Source organism: Cyprinodon variegatus, unplaced genomic scaffold, assembly GCF_000732505.1.
Source record: "Cyprinodon variegatus isolate N-32 unplaced genomic scaffold, C_variegatus-1.0 Scaffold174, whole genome shotgun sequence".
NCBI classification, from domain to species: Eukaryota; Metazoa; Chordata; class Actinopteri; order Cyprinodontiformes; family Cyprinodontidae; genus Cyprinodon; species Cyprinodon variegatus.
In genome coordinates this window covers 238770-259347 of record NW_015150627.1, presented here as the reverse complement: position 1 = coordinate 259347, position 20578 = coordinate 238770, and the positions used below count along the sequence as shown (strand labels likewise).

At 38.2% G+C, this 20578-nt stretch overlaps 2 protein-coding genes across 2 annotated transcripts; one reads left to right on the top strand and one right to left on the bottom strand.

Moving 5' to 3' along the window:
• Positions 1 to 6161: 6161 nt before the first annotated feature.
• glb1l (galactosidase beta 1 like) lies at positions 6162 to 15558 on the top strand. Its single transcript, XM_015378558.1, has 16 exons — positions 6162 to 6227; positions 6387 to 6556; positions 7474 to 7624; positions 9370 to 9430; positions 9502 to 9596; positions 9679 to 9859; positions 9959 to 10017; positions 10099 to 10220; positions 10905 to 10945; positions 11022 to 11140; positions 11941 to 12015; positions 12091 to 12180; positions 12296 to 12409; positions 12559 to 12690; positions 12783 to 13010; positions 14829 to 15558. The coding sequence occupies exons 1-16, from the start codon at positions 6162 to 6164 to the stop codon at positions 15030 to 15032; spliced, it is 1908 nt and encodes a 635-aa protein (XP_015234044.1). The 3' UTR covers positions 15033 to 15558.
• Positions 15559 to 15860: 302 nt separating this feature from the next.
• ankzf1 (ankyrin repeat and zinc finger domain containing 1) lies at positions 15861 to 20090 on the bottom strand. The gene is made up of 12 exons (XM_015378559.1): positions 19871 to 20090; positions 19673 to 19785; positions 19420 to 19573; positions 18350 to 18572; positions 18183 to 18278; positions 17914 to 18096; positions 17704 to 17838; positions 17351 to 17621; positions 16607 to 16718; positions 16361 to 16528; positions 16216 to 16286; positions 15861 to 16124 (listed from the first exon to the last, which is right to left on the bottom strand). Exons 1-12 carry the CDS (start codon positions 19955 to 19957, stop codon positions 15998 to 16000), a joined length of 1740 nt encoding a protein of 579 aa, XP_015234045.1. The 5' UTR covers positions 19958 to 20090; the 3' UTR covers positions 15861 to 15997.
• Between the last annotated feature and the right edge of the window lie 488 nt (positions 20091 to 20578).

Below are 20578 nucleotides of genomic sequence, written 5' to 3'. Positions count from 1 at the left end.
CCTAAGAAAACATGAGCCAAAACCAGATCTCTGTAAATATAGTAGAGGAGCTTATTGGTTGGGCTTCTGGTCTCTTTTAACATCAGCTGCTCCCAGTGAGCTGGACTGTACATGTGTGTGTGTGTGCGTGTGTGTGTGTCGGGGGGGGGCGAACGCTATTGAATACACCTGCCTCCAGCAGAGACAACAAAGACGCCTTCACTCTGGGGGCGGTGGCACAGAGGGGAGGGTCCAATATAATTACAGACTCTGGGGAAATGACTTCATGGGGTTGACGCCCAGCCCTCGGGTCAGTGTCTTCATCCTTCTTCGTGCGGTAATAATGAAAAAACTGGACTGTATAGGGCTTATGTTAAGAAAAGACGTTCTTTTTTTTTGTAAGCATTTGTTATCTCCACATACTAGCCACTTCACTTCCACTTCACCCCAAGTGGGTCAGTAAGTGTTAACACTCCCAGTGCATTAGTAACTGCAATGTTTTTGTGGTTTGAGCATCCATCAGGATTTCTTCAACAATGCAGACAAGCTATCATCAGGCTCCATCATGCTAATAACCAGATTACAGGGCAGCATATACTGTTGATCCTCTTATTTGCAGGACAATAAAGTGCAGGCTAATGAGCCACAAAGCCAGAACATTTGTCCTATCTGCTCTCTAGATCTTGTCCTTAGCCATTAGAGTGCACACAGATTGGATACTTCTAGGACTGAGCTTAATAAAGGAGTAGACATGAAATAACATTAGACTTTAGAAATGTTCCTGGAAAAAATCATGATGGAACTGAAAAAGACAGCGTATATATTCTAGAAAGCATCTATTTGTAACTGTACACAAGACATAATTTTTGTCTTTTATTTAATGAAAAAAGAAAACCCACAATGGTGAAAGAAATAACTTAAAGCGGACAAAAGTAATAATTTATATATATATGTATATATTTTTTACTCTTTGAAATTGAACCAAGGAAAGTAAGAAACTGCTTTTTAACCATGCTTCAAGAGAGTGATTATAAAAAAAATAAAACCATGAAACAGGCCTGGACAAGAATGATGATACCATAGAAAAGACTGAAAGTAATGTGACCAAAATGACATGTTAAATCAAAGTGTGTCCACTAATATGCCTCACAGGTGTCTACAATCTTGTAATCAGTCAGTGGGCCTATGTTTAGGGCTACAAGTAGTCACTGTGCTGGAAATGCGCCCTGATGCACTCAACATGGACCTGAGGAAGCAAAGCACAGAGGAAATTATAGACAATCATGTTAAAAGTAAAGGCTTAAAGACCATCTCTAAGTAGCTTGATGTTGCTGTGAATAGAGTTACACGTATTATTCAGAAATGTAAGATCCATAGGACTGTAGCCAACCTCCCTGGACATGATTACAAGAGGAAGACTGATAACAAATCAAAGAGACAGATAATAAGAATGGCAACAAAAGAACCCAGAAAAACTTCTAAAGAAATTAAAGGTGAACTTTAACCACAAGTAAAATTGGTTTCAGATTGCAGCTATAATTTTAAGCCGAAATGCACTGAATTGAAGACAACAAAGGAGCACACCATGAAAACAAATAATAAAAATCCTGACTGGAATTTGCCAAACTAGGTGTTGACAAGCCATTAAGCTTCTGGGAGAATGTCCTATGTATTGCTGAGACAAAATATTCCGTTTTTTGCCCAGACACATCAGCTCTATGTTCACAGATGGAAAAATGAAGCACATCAAGAAAAAGAACACTCTCTTTACAACATGGAGGAGGCTTTAGTCAGAGACTTAGACACCCTGTCTGTAAGAAGGAGCGCTACCGCAGGTCATTCGTTCCTGCTGCCACCAGACTTTATAATAATGCACTATATCAACAATAACTCCTGTAAAAACCACTGTGCAGCTATATTGTAGTTTTTTTATTTATTGACTGTGAACAATATTCTGTGCAATATGTTGAATGTGCAATATTTCTCCCCCTGTATATAACCCATCCGGATTGTACATATCTTTATTTCTTATTTTTTTATTTCTTATTTTTATTTTGTTTTTCATTGTGTGCGATACATGTACACTTGCACCTTAATCCTATTTATCCTGATATACTGTATATACCTGGATATATACATATTGCCTATGCCAATATGTGACGAGTGAATTTCTCCGCTGTGAGATCAATAAAGCTCATCTAATCTAATCTGTTATATTCTAGGGTTGGTTTGCCTCATCTGGCATATAGAGTTCTAATTCTCTGATATCGCAAGACTATCAAGAGATTGTGGGGAGAAATGTGCTGCCCAGTGTCAGAAAGCTTGGACTCAGTTGCAGGTCATGGTTATGTTACAGAATAATGACCCAAACACAGCTAAAAGAATGGCTAAGAGGAAAACATTCGAATATACTGAAGTGGCCCCCTTTGAACCTTGATCTAAATCCTATTGAGCATCTTTTGAAGAAGCTGAAACATGCTGTCTGGAAAAGGCACCCCTAAAAACCTGAGAAAACTGGAGCCTTTTGCAAATGAGGAGTGGACTAAAAATACCTCAATAGTACCTGCTGAGAGGAGCAGAAGTCTTATTTGCGGTTATGGCCTCAAAAGGTTGTGCAACAACATATTAATTTAAGGGTACCATTATTTTTGTTCAGGCCTGTTTTGTGAGTTTATTCTTTTTAAATCATTCTATTGAAGCATGGTTGAAAAGGGATGTCTGACTTTTATTTGTTAATTTTTATAGAATCTTTATCATTACTTTGGTCAAAATTAAGTTATCTCAGTGACTATTATAGGTTTTGCTGCCATTAAACGAGATGTACCGACAATTTTGTCAACGTGTATATAAATACAATAATTGCAATCAAAAGTGTTGACAAAAAGATACATGTTTTTGGTTTTAAAACAGAAAATGGAACAAAAATTGGATTAAACAAGACACTACAGCATTGGGACTGACCTCTAACTTAAGGTATTAAAGCGCCATCTAGTGACAAGAGAGCACAAAGCTGGCTCCTTGTTTTATTGGTGGCTCTAACATATCCAAGGTTCAATGTTTTCTAGAGTAAATTTAGACTCATAGTCACACATATAGTTGGACGCACACAAAAAGATTTAAAAAATCCTTTGTTAAAATCCTTTCAATCCTGGTTAAAAGAACATTCAGGGAAAAAAAAATCAGTGAAGCTGAAATAAATCTGTTCCTGAACTGCCTGCTTTGTTATTTCCCCATGCTGAACATAAAGGCAATTGTCCTCAACCTACATAATGTATAGCATGATAGCAGGTATGGAGAGCATTATGTCATATAGTACCAACATGTTTCCTCTGTTCATACAACTGGCTTAATTCAACTTTTGGATAGACATATAAACTTTAAACCTCTTGTATTTTATCATGGTTTGAGTTTATGGTGCAGTTGAAGGAAAAAGAATACATAAAGTGAATTAGAGTGCTTATGTAACACTTAAGTCTAGTGTGCAATTGTATTCAGAATAATGTTTCTGTGATATTCCTAAAAATAAAATACAGAAAACACATTACCTCTATGACCTCAGAGGTCTGTGAATGAAAAGTATGACAACCAAAGTACACACTGGACAGGCCTTGGAAAAGATCGAGAAGAGAAATTATGGAACATTTTTTACTTTTATCTATATTGGATGACCCTTTAATGCATTAATATGCATTTATCAGAGAAGGACCAGAAACTAAGCAGCTACAGAGATCTACAGTTCAGGGAATCTGTCAGCAAGACGGCAGTTAGTACAATTGCATCCAGAAACCTGGTCAGGATGCAAAAAAAGAGGAAAGTATATTGCTTAAAGAAAGCTATACATAGTTCGGATAGCATTTTGTCTGCAGAGGAGAATGTCAATGTCAACTTTATGTCTATAGCACATTTAAAAACAGCGACATCTGCCCAAAGTGCTGTACAACAAACATTATAAAATGCAGCAAATGAGCAAAAAGATAATTACAATTTAATAATAATAATAATAATAATACAAATAATAAAAATACATAAGACCTGCTTAGGTTGTGTTAAAAGCCAGAGCAAAGAGGTGAGATTTTAACAACGAAAAGAAAGTTAAAGAAGTGGAAGAACTCGGACCGGATGGAATCAAAATTAAAATTCCAAAATGTTTTTCTACTGCATTTTTGCATCATATATTTCTTTACACTGCTCTGAACCTTCCACATCAATGCATTTTGCACCATATTTTTTATTTTATTTTTTACCATGTTTACATTCTATCACTGCTGCACTTTATGAAATGGAAACATTCATTTCACTGCTAAGCTGCTGCTCATTTACTGTCTGAATTTTACACTGTGTACACAAAATGACAATAAAAGTTGTCTAAGTCCAAGGGCATAGGTTTGATCTCTACATTGGTACGGATACTATTGGTCTTAAGTTGAATTGGTTTGATGTCATTAGTCCTACGCATTATGCATGTTCCTATTTTTTTTTAATGCTTGACGTAAGCATCAGGGTGCATTTCCTCTAAAGAGAAAACAACATTTTTTACTAAATTTATACAAACTTTATAAGGACTACACACAAAATATGCTGTTTATCAATGTTCAAAGCATCAGTGGCTCGGAATATGTCAAATTTAGACAACCTTATACTTTGAAAAGGGTTACATATGAACTTACCAGTGACTAAGACGGAGGGTAAATATGTGCCTTTTTAACCAAATATAGCCTAAATATGTCTTTTGTATGTGTATTTATCCAATGTTTTCTATAGGTAATATGCAGAGGTAAACAGAGGTAAAACCCACTCTTATTTTTTATATCTGATATGCTGATATTCTCTGTATTGTAAAACAAAGCAAAATAACATATTCAAGGGACTGTAAATAGAGTTATTGTATTTACGTGGGTGTGGGAACTATAAGAGGAACTGACACTGAGCATTTAAAATATTGACTTCAATATACAAGTTGTGAGAAAAAAAGCGACTGCTGCAACAAACGCTGGATTGTAAATTATAAACATGTTATTCACATATAATTATTGGTAGGGACAAGTTGGTCTGGCCAAAATGTTGGTAGGGACATGTCCCTATGGTCCCTATGCAAACCTACAAACATGTCCAAGTAAAAATTACATTTTTAGACTACAACTACAATTCTATCTCCTTCACAGACCAGTACAACTGCAGAGCACTAAATTAACACCCTCCCCACTGTGAAGCATGGTGGTGGGAGCACCAGCTTGTGATTTTTTTTTTTTACAACAGCAGGAAAAGTAAGAAAGTAAGAGGTCTTTGATGGATAATACAAAAATGATGGAAAAACAGTTGGAAGCTAGTTTAAAAAGCAAATGTCAGTGTCCTGATGTGAAGAGCTGATTCCTGAAAGTTTTTTTTTTTTATATTTAAAGAAGGTGGGTTTAAAAAAGATACATAAATGAATATAAAGCATTTAACCCTTAAGTTAAACTACTAACCATTTGTTTTATGAATGTAAAGAAGCAAGAAACCTATGGAATCAACTTCTCATCTTCAAATCTTCTAGATCTATAAATGTGGACTTTAATTCCTTACAAATAATTTAGTTTGGTTTATATATTAATGAAAAAAAGGTGGAATTCTTAGTTAATACTTTGATGATTATAACCAAATATTATATCCATAAATGTCGTTATGCAAAATGCTCCTTCTCATTCTCTGCTCTCAAAAACAAACTTTCCTTTAATCGATGTCTGAAAAAGATGCAGAACGTTAAAGCAAATAAATTGTCTAATTTATTGGAAGAATTTCAGTAAGTACCCTCTTAATAATTTATTTAAGTTTTTTTTTCTTTCTCTTCCTTGTTCTAGCCACTAATTTTTACTGGAGTTAATAGGAGTTGTGATCTTATTTGTTTCTTATAATGTTCATTATTGACGTATTGTTGAGTTTGTCATTGATATTCTGCATTTTTCAATAAAAAAAAAAAAAAAAAAACTCAACTGGAGCTAAACATGGAAGGCTTTAGGACCCTGACACTACAGACCATGATAATCACATGACTGTGTGTGAAGCGGTTGAACTTCAGCAGAAATAAGCAAAATGCTGCTTCCTTGCATGCAGGGGAAACGCAGAGCATCAATTCTTTGAAAAGAAGACGATAAATTAATGAATGTCGGTGCATTAAATCAATCTGATCCCAGGAGGCGGTGGAAATGGCCTCTGATGCTTTTTTCCTCTTTGCAGTCAGCATGGTGCTTTCAGCCCTCTGTGGAACTTTGGTAAGAAGGGAAACAGCCGTAGTTCCCCTAAATATATATTTTTAAACACCCCCAGATAAAGATGTAATTATCTATAGAAAACAGCAATTATCACCATGTTTCTGCTGCAGCCAGAAGTGAGAACATTGTAACTTTGCGTGTTTCTTTTCTCTATCCCAGGTCTCTGGAGCGAGATCTTTCTCCATAGATTACAAGAATAACTGTTTCCTGAAAGACGGGAAGCCTTTCCACTACATCTCAGGTAGTATCCACTATTCCAGAATCCCACAGTATTACTGGAAGGACCGCCTAATGAAGATGTACATGACTGGACTCAATGCCATCCAAGTGTGAGCAAAACACACCCAGTTTTTATGCTTTAACAAACCAATTCACTCATTTCTCCTATGCATACCTATTGAACTTTTTTGTATTTCACTGGACTGATTAACACAAAACCATGGAAAACTGTGACAAAACTGGATAATGGCATAAATAATAAAAGTGTAGCGTGGACATCTATTCAACCCCTGACTAACACTGCAGGAATATCAAGCCCACAGCATCATGCTGCCACCATGTTTGACTATGTCAGGGTTTATACATGAATGAGTAACTGTTATTTAATGCTTTTTAATGCTCTTAGAAAGAATCTTAATGGCATCAAATAAGACCGATGACTTGTGTGTATGTGTATGTAAATATATATATATATATATATATATATATATATATATATATATATATATATATACACACACACACGGCAAAATCCTTCACCATCTTCACCATGGACAGGCTGCAGCCATGTCCCGAGTTCCTCGTTTTCCCGCTACTTTGGTTCAAATTTGCATTTTCCCCATTCTCTAGGATTTTCTCCACCTCAAGCTTCTTTTCCAAAGCATTTTAAGCCACGATTATCAAATGTAATTAATTATAATGCCAATTAAGACCTTAATTCAAAAAATAATAATTTTAATGACTTTTACTGATTTTAAATGACCTGCAGAAACCCTGTATATAAATGCAGTGTTTAGGATCTCACTATGTATTGCTTTCCTTCGATTTATAGTAATTTTTGGTCAAATGCAAATTGTATGTGTCCACATACTCCCCTACTTGTGATGAAACTGCAAATAAACCTTTTAATCATTTTTAACTGGAAAAAAATATTCTATAATTAGTTTTCGGTTAAACCCTATTGAAGTACATTGAGTTTCAGGGGATCATTTGCAAGCATTCCTAAATGTCTCCCATGTCTTTGCAGATATGTCCCCTGGAACTTCCATGAAACGGTCCAGGGAGTCCATGACTTCACAGGAGACAGAGATTTGGAGCATTTTCTGAATCTAGCAAACCAGACAGGCCTCCTGGTGATCCTACGCCCAGGACCGTACATCTGTGCAGAATGGGAGATGGTGAGAAGCACAACTTTAGACATATAGGCTTAAATAAGACCATAATTTTCTCAGTGTGTTGCTAGAACCATCACAGCAAATCAAAATTAAACTGTAAATGAATGTCTGTTCACATCAAGGGCCTGTAGAAACAAAAAAGTAAAGAAAACAAAAGCATGAGATAAAATAAGTTGAAGTGCTGAAAAAAACAATATATATATATATATATATACATGCCGTTTTGTTTTTCTAAAATGAAAAGACTGTGATTGTGATCTACTTATTGCTTACTAATAGATACTTAATACTTGATAGATACTTAATTAATAGATACTTAACTAATAGTTATGACATTGTGACGATGAAGCTGCTGCACTTCAAGCTTCTTTGATATTTCTTGTAGTAGCTTGTTGTAATGAGAAACCTCTGAGAACCAGATAATCACCCCAACAAGGTGTTGGATTTAAAGGAATACTGAAAGTTTGTGACAATGAGAGAGAGGACTGCCGCCAGGAAGACTAGAAGTTAACTCTAGAAGGCAGATGAAGGGAGAGCAGACCGAATGCCCTCACAATGTCTAAACAGACTGCAGGCAGGCTTAAAGCAGGCAGATAATCGCTGACAGACTGATAACTGGCTTTGAGCAGACTGGAGCCAAGAAACCGGTGACAGGCAAAAGCAGGCCAGTCGGAAGGGGATGAGAATCCAGTGAGGGCAGGTTGAGCTCAGGAAGGCATGCAGTGAACATTGACACTGGAATAATCCTCATATGGGTCAGGAGGAGACAATCTGGAGAAGACTGACAGAGTGAGGCTGGTTTTACTGACATGCTAACAGCTGTGAGGAATAAAAAGGAGAGAGGCAGCTGTTCACCCTAATTAACATAGTGGAGCAAAGTAAAAGTAAAAAGTAAAGTTAAGTACAACTTCTCCAAAAGTATTTTTTTTTTCTTAATTTCAATAAAGTAAATACAACTGAGTAAATATAACTAGTTACTACCCACCTCTGTCCATAGCAAAGGGGAAGTCTCAGGCTCTGCATTTTTTTGTCTACCTGCAGAGCAGTGAGCATTTTCTACTTCAATGAAGCAGCTTAATAAACTCAAAGAAGCTGCATCAGCAGCGAAACCACTTTATGGGAATCAGAGGTTGGGCGGTACTTTCCAAATACTGAATTAGAAGAAGACTAAATTAGATCAAAAATAGCTACAGGAACAGACTTTATGTAACTCAATCGAGGATCCTATGTTTTTCTGCAGAAGATTTTTTTGTAAATAAAAAAAAATTGTTCTAGTGTATGTTTATAGCTTGAGGGGGAGACTGCCTCCCCCCACTACCCTGGGTCTGAGACAACTGATCTGATTCATTTATATGAATAGCAGTATTATTAGCTGTAACATGGAAGTAACGGGGCTCACCTGTTTTTTCAAAACAAAATAGGCTACTGAAGGTTTAGCTGAGGTTTACCCAAAACAAATTTGTTCCTATTAAAGTTATGAGAAGTTACCACATAAACTGTTTCCAATATTCACTTACCGATAGACAGTCTCTAAGTATAATGATAGATTGAAATTCTTTGGTTTTTTAAGATTTGATAGAGCTAATGTAATCAGTATATGAAGCATAAAGAAAAAAGAGCCTATGACAGAACCCTGGAGAACACCAGGATATGGTAATCAGCACAGAGTCAGCAGCCATCAGGACATCTGATATGGTTCGAGAATCATTTTGCCAAAAACAAATATCCTTTCTGTATTTATGTTCCAGGGTGGATTACCAGCATGGCTTCTCCAAAAACCAAACATCATACTTCGCTCAGCAGACACAGGTAACCAGGCACCTATTGTTCATGCTGTACTCCAAAATATATTTATACCCAATTCATTTTCGGTCTACCAGATTATTTGGATGCAGTAAGCAACTGGTTTGCCATCCTCCTCCCCAAACTTAAGCCATGGCTCTACATTAATGGTGGTAACATCATCACTGTCCAGGTAAAATAATGGCACAAGTATCAATAATGCTTAACCCCTAATGTTAGGGGCTAAGCATTATTATTATTATTATTAACGGCAGGTTGAGAATGAATATGGGAGCTACTTTGCGTGTGACTACAACTACATGCGCCACCTGCGAACACTGTTCCGCCTCTTCCTGGGAGAGGATGTCGTTCTTTTCACCACTGATGGAAACACAGACAAGGAGATGACATGTGGCACGTTGGATGGGTTGTATGCCACGGTAGACTTTGGCACAGGTTAGTGGTATGTGACTGTGTAACTGAGACAGCAAGGCTATATTTTCTTCACTTGAATAATTAAGGTGCATCGCTCATTGTTAACATGATTTTCCTCAGACACCAACATAACTGTAGCCTTCAATCGCCAGAGAAGATTCGAGCCTCAAGGACCCCTGGTTTGTTGAAAACCCGTCCATCAACGATCGTCTTCTCTCCTGGGGATGTTCTACTTATGTAACTGTTGAATTGTCTTGCAGGTGAACTCAGAGTTCTACACAGGCTGGTTGGACCATTGGGGAGATCAGCATGCCATAGTCAGTGCTCAGAAGGTCAGCAGAGTGCTTGAAGAAATGCTTACCATGGGGGCCAGCGTCAACATGTATGTCGTCTTGAACTCCCAGGCTTCCAGCTTTCCTTCTGTCTGTAGATGTTTGATTATTCAGCAGAGAAAAAGGCTTGGAGAGAGACTATCTTTGCCTTCTAGGAGAAAACCCTTGCCAGTTATATACTTAGGGTACTTTATTTACAAACCTTATGTAGATTAAAAAAAAATAATAAGTGCAACACTCCAGGCTTTTTGAAGATACTTATAAGTTGTGTTTTGATGTCGGCTTCTTTCCTACTCATTAGCCATTCGGTCTTTGAAGCATATCAGTGGCCAAAGGAAGACCAATGAGGTGTCGGACCAAACCAAAATAGATGAACAGTAACTGAATCACAGATATAGCAGCAGATTCATCCTTACGTTAATCATTTAATATTTCCCATGTTTTCATTCTAATGGAATAAACTTCTTTGACTCTTAAATACTCTTTGGCCTTTTAAAAAACAACTGTAACGCAAAGACATCAGTGTTGGTGAGTATAGAGAGCACAGGTCAATCCCTTGTGTTTTGGGGAAAGGCCTTATATTTCCTAATGTTTCATAGGCTACAGTTCAGTAGTTCAGTAGTATGTTCCAATCTGGTGCCAGTTGAATTTGGTATAAAGACAGACAGAACCTCATAGCTAATGCCATTATAATGCCAGCATGATGACATTTCTTTAAACCTCTTTCCTCTCAGGTACATGTTTGAGGGAGGAACTAACTTTGGCTACTGGAATGGTAAATACCTTAATTTCGATGATTGTGCCCATTTGTTTAACATTGATTGCTTGTATTGGCTCACTCCTCTTTACAGGTGCTGACCATGACACCAGGTTTCGCTCTGTGGTAACCAGTTATGATTACGATGCCCCACTAACTGAGGCGGGAGACCCAACAGAGAAGCTATACGCTGTCAGAGATGTTATAAAACAGGTAAACCTGTAGACACAACCAATCTGTCAAGTTGTATGTAATTCTCATTAAATTTTGTTATGAAAAATGTAACCCCTTGACATTTTTGTATATAATCTATATTTTCTTTAGTTAGTTGCCAAATTGAAATTTTTAAACTTTTTTATTTTAAAGTAAATAAAATTTAGGTGTATTACAATTCAGATTAAGATCACAAATGGAACATTCTCACTTCTTCAGACAGCAGGACTCCTGCTTTAATTTACCACAAGTCCTCTAGGTCCCAAAAGCAGCAAAAGAGCCCCAGACCAACATACCACCACCATATTTGATAGAAGGGTTTTCCTCTTCTGAAATACAGGGGATTTAATAGGTCATACATACTTCTCTATTGTCAGTCCACAGAGTATTTATATGGATAACATTTACAATCGTATAATATAGCGGGCTAAACTGTACCAACGTTCAAAAACTCTTGTTTATGAAGTTTCAAAAATAGTTAAGAGCTTGAGCTTTGATTGTTACCTTTAGAGCAGGATTTGTCTTTACAAAAATGATCTATTGAAGTTTACCCTGTCTGCTGCAAAAATCATCAGTTTTGCCAAGAATGTGTAGCCTGGTGTAAGAATTAAATCATTTCTGAAATATCAAATTTGGGATTTTCTTTCACTGTAAGCCATACACATAAAACAGAATAAACACCTGAAGAGCACTATAGCACTTTTTTAGTATTACTTTTTAAACTTAATTTCTTATATTCTGATTTATTGAGATGTCCGTGTTGATTTGTGTGAACGTAACCTGTGATTATATCTGATTAGTTTAGAGACATCCCCTCCGGCCCCATGCCACCAGCAACTCCTAAGTTTGCCTATGGCTTCGTGAAACTGCAAAGGGTAGTATAATTTAATCAAGTTCGTGAACATTTTTTTTTAAATGTTTGGATATCTGATTCTGATTTCGTTTTACAGGTTGGCAACATTAGCAGTTTGCTAGACACAATTTCTCCTTTTGGGCCGGTCCAATCCAAGTATCCTCTGACCTTTGAAGAGATGAAACAGGTATGGTGCTGGTCAGGGGAACAACACAGAACAAGCTAGCAGTGCAGAGACAGTAGACCTCTTTAATCAGAGTAAACTTCTAGACTGTTGTGTCTGCTGTGTTCATTGTGTCCAGTACTATGGATACATGCTGTATAGGACCACGCTGCCACAGGACCTCTCAGAGCCCACGCCACTTATATCTCCACTGAATGGGGTTCATGACCGTGCATATGTGTCAGTCAATGGGGTAAGGGCTTTATGTTGACCTTTTGTTTGTCTAGCCATCCAGGCTCGCAGGGAAAACACAGGCTTGACATAAGCTTACTTAATGTTATACACCCAGGTAGAGTATGTTGTACCTTTGGAAGCTAATGAGTGATTAATGTGTTCAAACAGGATTTCCAGGGGATGCTACAAAGAGATACTTCGCTTGTGATGAGTGTAACAGGACGGCGGGGGGACACCCTGGATATTCTCGTTGAAAACATGGGTAGAGTTAATTTTGGCAGCAAGATCAATGATTATAAGGCAAGGCAACCACATGAATTATATATATAACCAGATATAAACTATAAACATGAACTGGCGGGGGTCCTCTTAACACGTTTTCTGTGTTTTAGGGCCTAGTGAGCAACTTGATCTTAGGTAAAGACATTCTGACAGACTGGAAGATCTACCCATTGGACATTGATGGGGCCATTTCTAGAGGCTGGCCTCATTCAGCCAGTCAGAAGGCTGTTACATCCTCACAAAGAGAACCTTCAGTTGGGCCAACAATCTACATGGGGGTTTTAGAACCTAACGGGCTAGCCTGGGACACTTTTCTCAAACTGAATGAATGGACAAAGGTAAATCCTCATATCATTCCTATTGTACCCTATACCCACTTACTGGCTCATCTGATAAAGATGTGTAAAAAGCTCCAAAATGACCTCCCACATGAGAAATCATACATTTTAATAAAAAAATCTGATTGGGAGTGGGGGTAATTGAAGTTCTATCACAAGGCAGGATTAAATTGGGGGTATCAAAACTTTCATTCGGTAAATTCTGGAAAAATTTCAACACCTGTCTAGAAGTTTGTCAATTCAGTCAGCTTGCGGTCGTTGAAGCGCTGATCTTTTTAGCACTATGGAACTCCATCCTTCTGAGTATTCCAAGTAAGATGCTAATTACTGTCTCCCCTGTCATCCTCCTGGGTTGATGGAGTCTGTTGTTTTGTGTGGGTCTTGTGTTTGGGCATTTGAATTGTGATGAGTGTGCTTATGTAAATGGATCAGAATTTTTTTCCAGGACCAAATTGTAAATGCTTGGTAAACGCAATCCTGCCCCCTCACTCAGGGATGCCTTTTCCTTCATCCCTCTTTCAATCCCTCAGTCCTCTTTGTCCAATAATCTGAACATTTTACTTGTCAAATGTGTGTCCTTTGTTGTTAAGGTGTTACCGTACAGCTGAATCTTACCCAGAGTTGCTGCCTCTTCGATGCTGCGTCATGTTTTTCTGTGGCTGTTTGTTTTTTTCAGTTTATGAGTCCCAGCAGTCCTCACTGCACTGCATCATTTAAAAAATGCTGCTCAGCTTAGGTTGTTCAGTTTTTGGGATAAACCCGTTGTTGTCTGAGTGTGTTGTAGGGTTTGAAATCCTCTGGTATGTTATGTTTAGAGGAAATCCTCTTGAGTTTCTCAGAGACTCCTGACACACGTGGAACAATGTTTTGTTCTCCTTTGTGTTCGAGGCAGTGTTGTTCTTTCTGCTAGTTTTGTTGGTTGATTTAAACACAGTTTGGATAACCACATGCTTCAAGTGATTTCCTTACATGTTTGTGTTTTTTGATTTCTGCTCTGTTATAGGTGGTATGTTTTTTAGCTAGTAACTCAAGAGTTCTGATAGCAGAAAGCTTTTGTGCCAGAAAGAGATAAAATGAAGGTATTGGTCTGTATGAGTAGGTTTCTGGTGAACCTCAGTATTAAGACTCCCACTGTCCTAAATGTGCACAGCACAGTCTAGAAAGGGCAACATCTTGTTTTTGGCATCATCTCTGGTCAACATGAACTATGTCCACTGAGTTGCTGTGGTTGGTGAATCTTTGTTCTTTTAGTTTGGATGGATATTTAGCCCTGTCAAGGTGGTTATGTTTTCATCTGCATTGGTTGTCTGTTTTCAAAATAAAAAATGTATGGATGGATTTTGCTGAAATTTTAAAATAATTGTGCATATCGTGAATGACAAATTATTGCATTTTGGTGATGATCGACATAACCATCTGGATCCAGGACGTTTATGAAAGATTCTGTGAAAACAGTTAACTTCAGGTGGAAGTTAAAAAATGTTGGGGGAAAATAAGCTATATGCAGCAGGTCTGCAATGGCATTATGAACTCTCTGATAACCTGGATTTTCTGAGGATCAGAAAGCCAGCTGTATGCGTCATTAGACAGCATGACTAACTTTGTAAATTCAATATTTCTTAATGCTATTCCTTCACTAAATGTATTCCAATCAAAGGTTAGATTTGGCTCTTTGTTCCATGTGGATTGCGCTACTGAAAAAAGATCCTTCTATTTAAGGTTTTTTACACGTTTACCAGAGGTTCCATTAAGTGTGGGTAAAGTTATAATAGATTTTAAATGTGAGAATGATAAGTTAACTCCCTCTTCCCTGATCAGGGCCAAGTTTGGATTAATGGAGTGAATTTGGGACGATACTGGCCAGCATGGGGCCCTCAGCAGACTCTGTATGTCCCTGGACCCCTGCTGAGCACAAGTCTGCCTAACAACATCACAGTACTGGAGTTGGAGAGAGCCCCAGAACACCTGCGAGTTCTCTTTATGGACCGACCTCAACTTAATGTCACGGCTGGGAAATCCTGACTGCTCTACACATACACGGAAAAAAATAAAGGAGATGAGATCTCAACTGGGAAAAACAAAACTGCTGGATATCTGTACTGGTATGGAGTAATGTAGGAGTTAAAGGGTGCCACACCATTTGATGGAAATTAAAATTAACTCACAAAGCGCTTAAGTAGAAATCATAGAAGACATTTATTGCTTAAAAAAAAAAAAAAACTGTCCACAGCCTGTATTGCCCCACGTGGTTGAACAACATGTAAACAGCAGAGGATGGCCCTCATCTCCCAGAACCTGAAGCAGAAACCAGTTAGCACTGCTGGTAGGACAGGGGAAGAACCTCTGATCGGCCTGTCCAGCTATACTAGAGCAACTGTTTACCTCCTGAAATCATGATCTTGATCCTTCCTGGAGGAGTTTGGCTGCTCGTGCATCCTCTGAAGCTACCTGGTGATGTCTCCTGCTATCAGTAGAGACACTGACCCTGTTCAAATTCAAAACTACTGAAAAAATGTGTTAAAAGAAAGTCCTGGGTCTCCACCTATAAAACTATAACTGTTTATATTGTTGGCTCTTTAGTGAACCTGTTAATTTCATTAACCAACCAGATCGATATTCCAGAAAATTAACAAACTTGCATTTTCCCCTGTTTATTTTTTTAGCAATGTATGCTGATAAAACAGGAAATATTCTTTGCTTCAATTTTGCAAATTCTTTATTGGCTCTATTGTCTTTTTTTTTTTTCTTTTACTTTGAACTTGTAATCAAAGCAGGCGATCTTCAGCTTTTATAATCATCTGTATTCCAGTTTCCCACCATTATTTGTAACTTTACATTGTGTAAATATATAATATACAGTTGTAAACCTGGATTAGTGTTAAACAATTTACAATTTTTAATTAAAAAGATGAACATTTATATTCAACAAGCCAAAGAGTCTTGTGCTTTTAGGTTTCAACCTTCTAGATTCATCTTTCCAATGTTTGCTAGGACTTGCTTGGAGGAGCATTTGCTTTTCGATGTACTTGAACGCATCGTGGAGTGCAGAATGAATAATCCAGGTAGGTAAATGGAATCTTTCCGAGCAGAGATTCTCCACAAGACCAGCACCTCCTGTTGAAGAGAACAATTACACAGCAAAAAAAGCACACTCCATTTTGATATTAAGCCTGTTTATCATCATAGATGACCTTGTGGAACTTACTGGACATTAGAGAGGCTGACTCCTGATGCAGCGGCTTGTTCTGCCAGCCTTTTCTCTGCTGCTAGAGCTCTCTGTCATCAAACAGGAAAGACTTAAACATGTTCTTTCTTGGTTTTCTAGACATCACGCCAAAATGTTTTCCCACCTTTTCCCGATCTGTCAGAGATGCAAATCTTTTCTTCTCTTCTGCCTCCAACTCCTGTTTTCGCTTTTCCTCCTTCTGCTCTTTCTCCCGCTGTTTTCTCTGAGCTCTCTGGGCTTTTTTCTTCTCCATCTTTTTGGATTCAGTCTCGGCTGTTAGTGGCCCAGGGATCTGGAGTTGCACAGCAGGGAAACTAAGCTTCTCTGCCTCAGTGTGATTCAAGTCAAAGTAATTGCTCCGCGTTCTTACCTGTGCTTTGCTGTAGTCGTGCCTATCGGGGTTCTCGCCCATGTATTTACGAAAGACGTTCCTTGTGTCTTTGTCAGGGGCGACAATATACGGCGTCCGGGATTTGTTATCTCTGTAAAGGAATATTGTTAAGTCCTTTAGCAGGTGACAACCAAAAACTTTTATATATTATATAGATGTTCCTGAAAATGTTAGTATGTAAGAGTCAGCATGGAAAAATGTTTGTCCTTTAAATTATATTCCACTTCCTACAAGACAAAAGGGCTTTTTATAATGAATCTTATTTAAAAGATGATTAGTTTTAGTTCTACAACTAAATATTGTTTTGTTCAACTCACTGATTTTTTTTCAATAATTAAAAAAAAAAGCCATTTCTCTTATTTTGGCTTCTAAATTCTTTATTTTAATGGTTTAAACCTGAATTTGGGTTGATATGGATTTAGCCTGGATGTTAAAAAAGCTATAAATTTCATATTCTTGCAATTTGGGGAATTAAAAAGTAATGCTAACTTCAAAATATGAGATGAGGGAGCTAAAAATAAACTAGTCAAAGTTTTTTCAAGTACAATACATTGACCTAAATTTGTCTCGAAGAAAAAAAAATGTAAATATCTTTAACTCACAATTTTAGCAATGTGTTGTTTAATTTATAGTTGGATTTAATGGTTTGTAACATGAAAAAAAGTAAAGAGTCAGCTATAAAAACATTAGCAAAGCCCTACATGCATCTAGAGTTGCAGATACCTGAATGCAGGATCTGCTCCTGCATCAAGCAGCAGCCTGACCACAGCCTTCTGTGCAGCTGCTGCTGCGACGTGCAGTAAAGTGAATCCCGATGAGTCGATCGGTTTATTTAGGAGGCTTGAGGGGGCCATGGTAAAATTCTCCATCTTTTCAGAATGGTTCACCATTTCCTGAGGTAGCTGAAGTAGACTGCAAACAGTCCCAACATCTCCAACTTTGCATGCGGTAAACAGAGCATCCCTGAGGCCATAATCCACCGACTCATCAACATCTAGAGAGAGAAAAAAACTTAACAGATTAAATGAATTTATATTATTATGCTACAACAGCCAAATACATACATCTATACTCACCATCTTTATTCTCCAGTTTCTTCTTACTTGTTGTTACAGGACATTCTTGCTCAGGAACCTCCTCCTCTCCTGCAGGTGTAGTCCCATGCTCCCCCTCTTCTTCCTCACCTGCTCCTGCATCCATCCTTCCAGTTTCTGCCAGATACAGGATTTATAAAAAAAAAAAACTCTCGCATTTAAAGCCTTCTATAGTGTCTAAAGTATACCAACCTTGATCATGAAGTTTGATTTGCTCCTTCTTTTTCCTCCTCCTCTTCCTGCGCCTGGAGGGATAAATTTCAGACTCTCTCAGGTCCAGAGTTCCTATTTTGACCTCAACCATCTCCAGTTGGGTCTCCTCTTCCTCTTCTTCTGAGCTTTCATCGTTTTCCTCCCCTGGTGCCGGAAGTTTATCTGCATTTATGTTTAACCAATTAAATATTGTTGCTCAATATACCTAGATGATTTGCTTATTGGGGCGTTCATGTCATAAAACGCACCTTTCTCCTCAGCTGCGGTTTTCTGTGCTGCAGCTTTGGTCGTGTTTTTTTCCTTCTTGGAGGGACTAAAAACAGCAGACATGTCTGCGTCCTTCCCTGCACAGTCATAGTATGGATCATTATTAACCTCAGCCTTGCCAGACAACATGCAGTCACTCTAAACGTACCATAAACCTGAACAGTAGAGAGGACGCCATGCACTCTCTGCACTTCCCGAAACGTCGCCCTGCGCGTGGCGAAGGGAAGCGAACGGATCCGGGGGTCTTTTTTTTGCAGTGGACCCCCACGGCCTCCGAAGAAGATGGTCTTGTTGTAGCTGGGTGCTCGAATGAAAACGGCAGAGGCTCGGTTCAGGTGCTCGGCCCAGGTTAGCAACAGATCCTGGATGTCCTGCAAGGAAAGAGGAAAGCTGAATCTCATTAACATGGAACATCATCATAATGATATCATAATATATCATCAAAAAGTCACTTTATTTTACAGAAGGAAACATTTAAACTGTTAATTTGCATCTAATGAAAAGAGCATACATATGACATAAGATAAAGAACAAATAATAAAACGCAGCAATGCATAATGAAGGCTGCAGTCAAAGTGACTTGGGGAAAGCCACAGGTCTAATGCCTCCATTCCTGGTCGCTTTGATGCAGTATTTGATTCAAAAGGAAGCAGAAAGGTTTCTGAAATGACGAACTCTGACGTTATCAGGTCTTTAAGTTATCTAATCCACTGACATTTTAGTTTCCAGTTAATCTAGTTGTAATAAAACTAAGTAAAACTTAAAGCTAATTAGTGGGTTGTGAAATCCATGTTGAAGATCCGTTCTTTAAAGCATAGGAAGATCATTTTTCCTTTGGCTGACATAATCCTCTCTTCAGAATATATCTTGTGCAATATTCCTTTCAATGCACGCGCATTCTCAGCACACAATAAAACATGCAGAGTATAAAAGTGTTTCACTCATCATCCAGCTTGAGTTAAAAACTCTAAACAGCATAATGTTTTATTTGCTGGGTTGTGTTTGTAAAGTGTTTTTTATTCCTAACAAAACAAACTAAAGCTGAACACAAACAGATCAAATAATTAAAATTAAAAGAATTTGAGGGAGTAGGAATTGGATTCAAACTATGATAAAAAAAAAAAAAGTTAAATTAATTTGGATTATTTGCAAGCATGTTTGAAGATATCAGTTTTCTAAAGATAAATAACGGAGCAGGTGGATCCACCGTGAACCTGCCTTAACGAGCGCGGCCTCGTTGTATCGCCTCAAAGCAGCTCCGGCAGATTTGGCCATGTGGCTCCGGTTCTGGGAATCCCGCAGCCCTTGGGCAGTGCCTCTCTTTGCTCGCACCGTGTATCGATGGAAGGTCTTGTGTTGGAGAACTTGCCTCCTAAAACAGGCATCATGAAGATTTGATAAAAATGAATCTCTTAGCCTTTTCTGACAACGATGACACCGATCTGAACGATGAACAAATGGTCAGATTTACCCTTCGAAGACGGCTCCAGCAAAGTGTCCGCCACCCGTCATAAGAATGACCCAGACGGTTTTCAGATTTATAGCCTTCAGAGAGGAAACCGCATCCTGTTCATCAGAATCTGACTGAAATATGAGACCAGAAGTAATGCGTCAACAATAAGTAGCATCACAAGTCCTTTGAACATGAGCTGAACCTGTTGAGCCTCACTTTTCCCATTAGCACGCAGCGATAGACCGACAGATATTCTCCTGCATCGTTCTGAAACAGCACCTTACAGGAGAGCCGACCATTCATTAAAATAGACTCGGCTGAACACTCGTCCTCCGTTCCAATGATGTTACCCCCACCTCCTGTGCTGTCGCCTTCATCTTCATCTGAGTCTGACTCTGAGCCGGAGATGCTTGACAGGTCTCCTGCAAAATAAAATACATATTTCCTTGTTTTCCCTCAGTTAATGTCTAAACTATGGCATGCCAGCTGTATAAATATTAGAGATCCTTGATGTCCGCCATCATTTTCAGGAAAGCACTGCAACAGCTAGGTAGCTGCTCTCACAAAACTCAATATTTTGCTCCACTAGTTTAAAACACACTCCTAGTGGAGAGTTTTTAAAGATCTAGTGGTACTAGTGGCCTTTATTCATAGACCAGAATGGAAGTAGGCAGAAACAGAGAGAGGGAAGACGAGTGACAGAAGTCCTGAGGTGAGACAAATTTCGCCTGAATTCACCTCGCCTTCACTATGCTCCATACATACAACTTTTGCCAACTGACAGGGGCAGTTGTAGCACAAGAGCTAAAACTAAATTGCCTTTGGACAATCTGGTCAACGGATAGACCAAGAAAGTACATGACTATATCATACTCTATACCCACACTTTGCAACTTGTTAAAAATATTCTACCTGCTTGTTAAT

Bases quoted from the DNA above. Each gene is read 5' to 3' on its own strand.
- glb1l (XM_015378558.1), top strand. From the start codon at position 6,162: ATGGCCTCTGATGCTTTTTTCCTCTTTGCAGTCAGCATGGTGCTTTCA. The intron at 6,228-6,386 runs GTAAGAAGGGAA...TCTCTATCCCAG, and splicing joins CAGCCCTCTGTGGAACTTTG to GTCTCTGGAGCGAGATCTTT. The intron at 6,557-7,473 runs GTGAGCAAAACA...ATGTCTTTGCAG, and splicing joins GGACTCAATGCCATCCAAGT to ATATGTCCCCTGGAACTTCC.
- ankzf1 (XM_015378559.1), bottom strand. From the start codon at position 19,957: ATGAATGGTCGGCTCTCCTGTAAGGTGCTGTTTCAGAACGATGCAGGA. The intron at 19,786-19,870 runs GTGAGGCTCAAC...CTCATATTTCAG, and splicing joins GCTGCGTGCTAATGGGAAAA to TCAGATTCTGATGAACAGGA. The intron at 16,287-16,360 runs GTGGGAAAACAT...GTTTGATGACAG, and splicing joins CTCTGACAGATCGGGAAAAG to AGAGCTCTAGCAGCAGAGAA.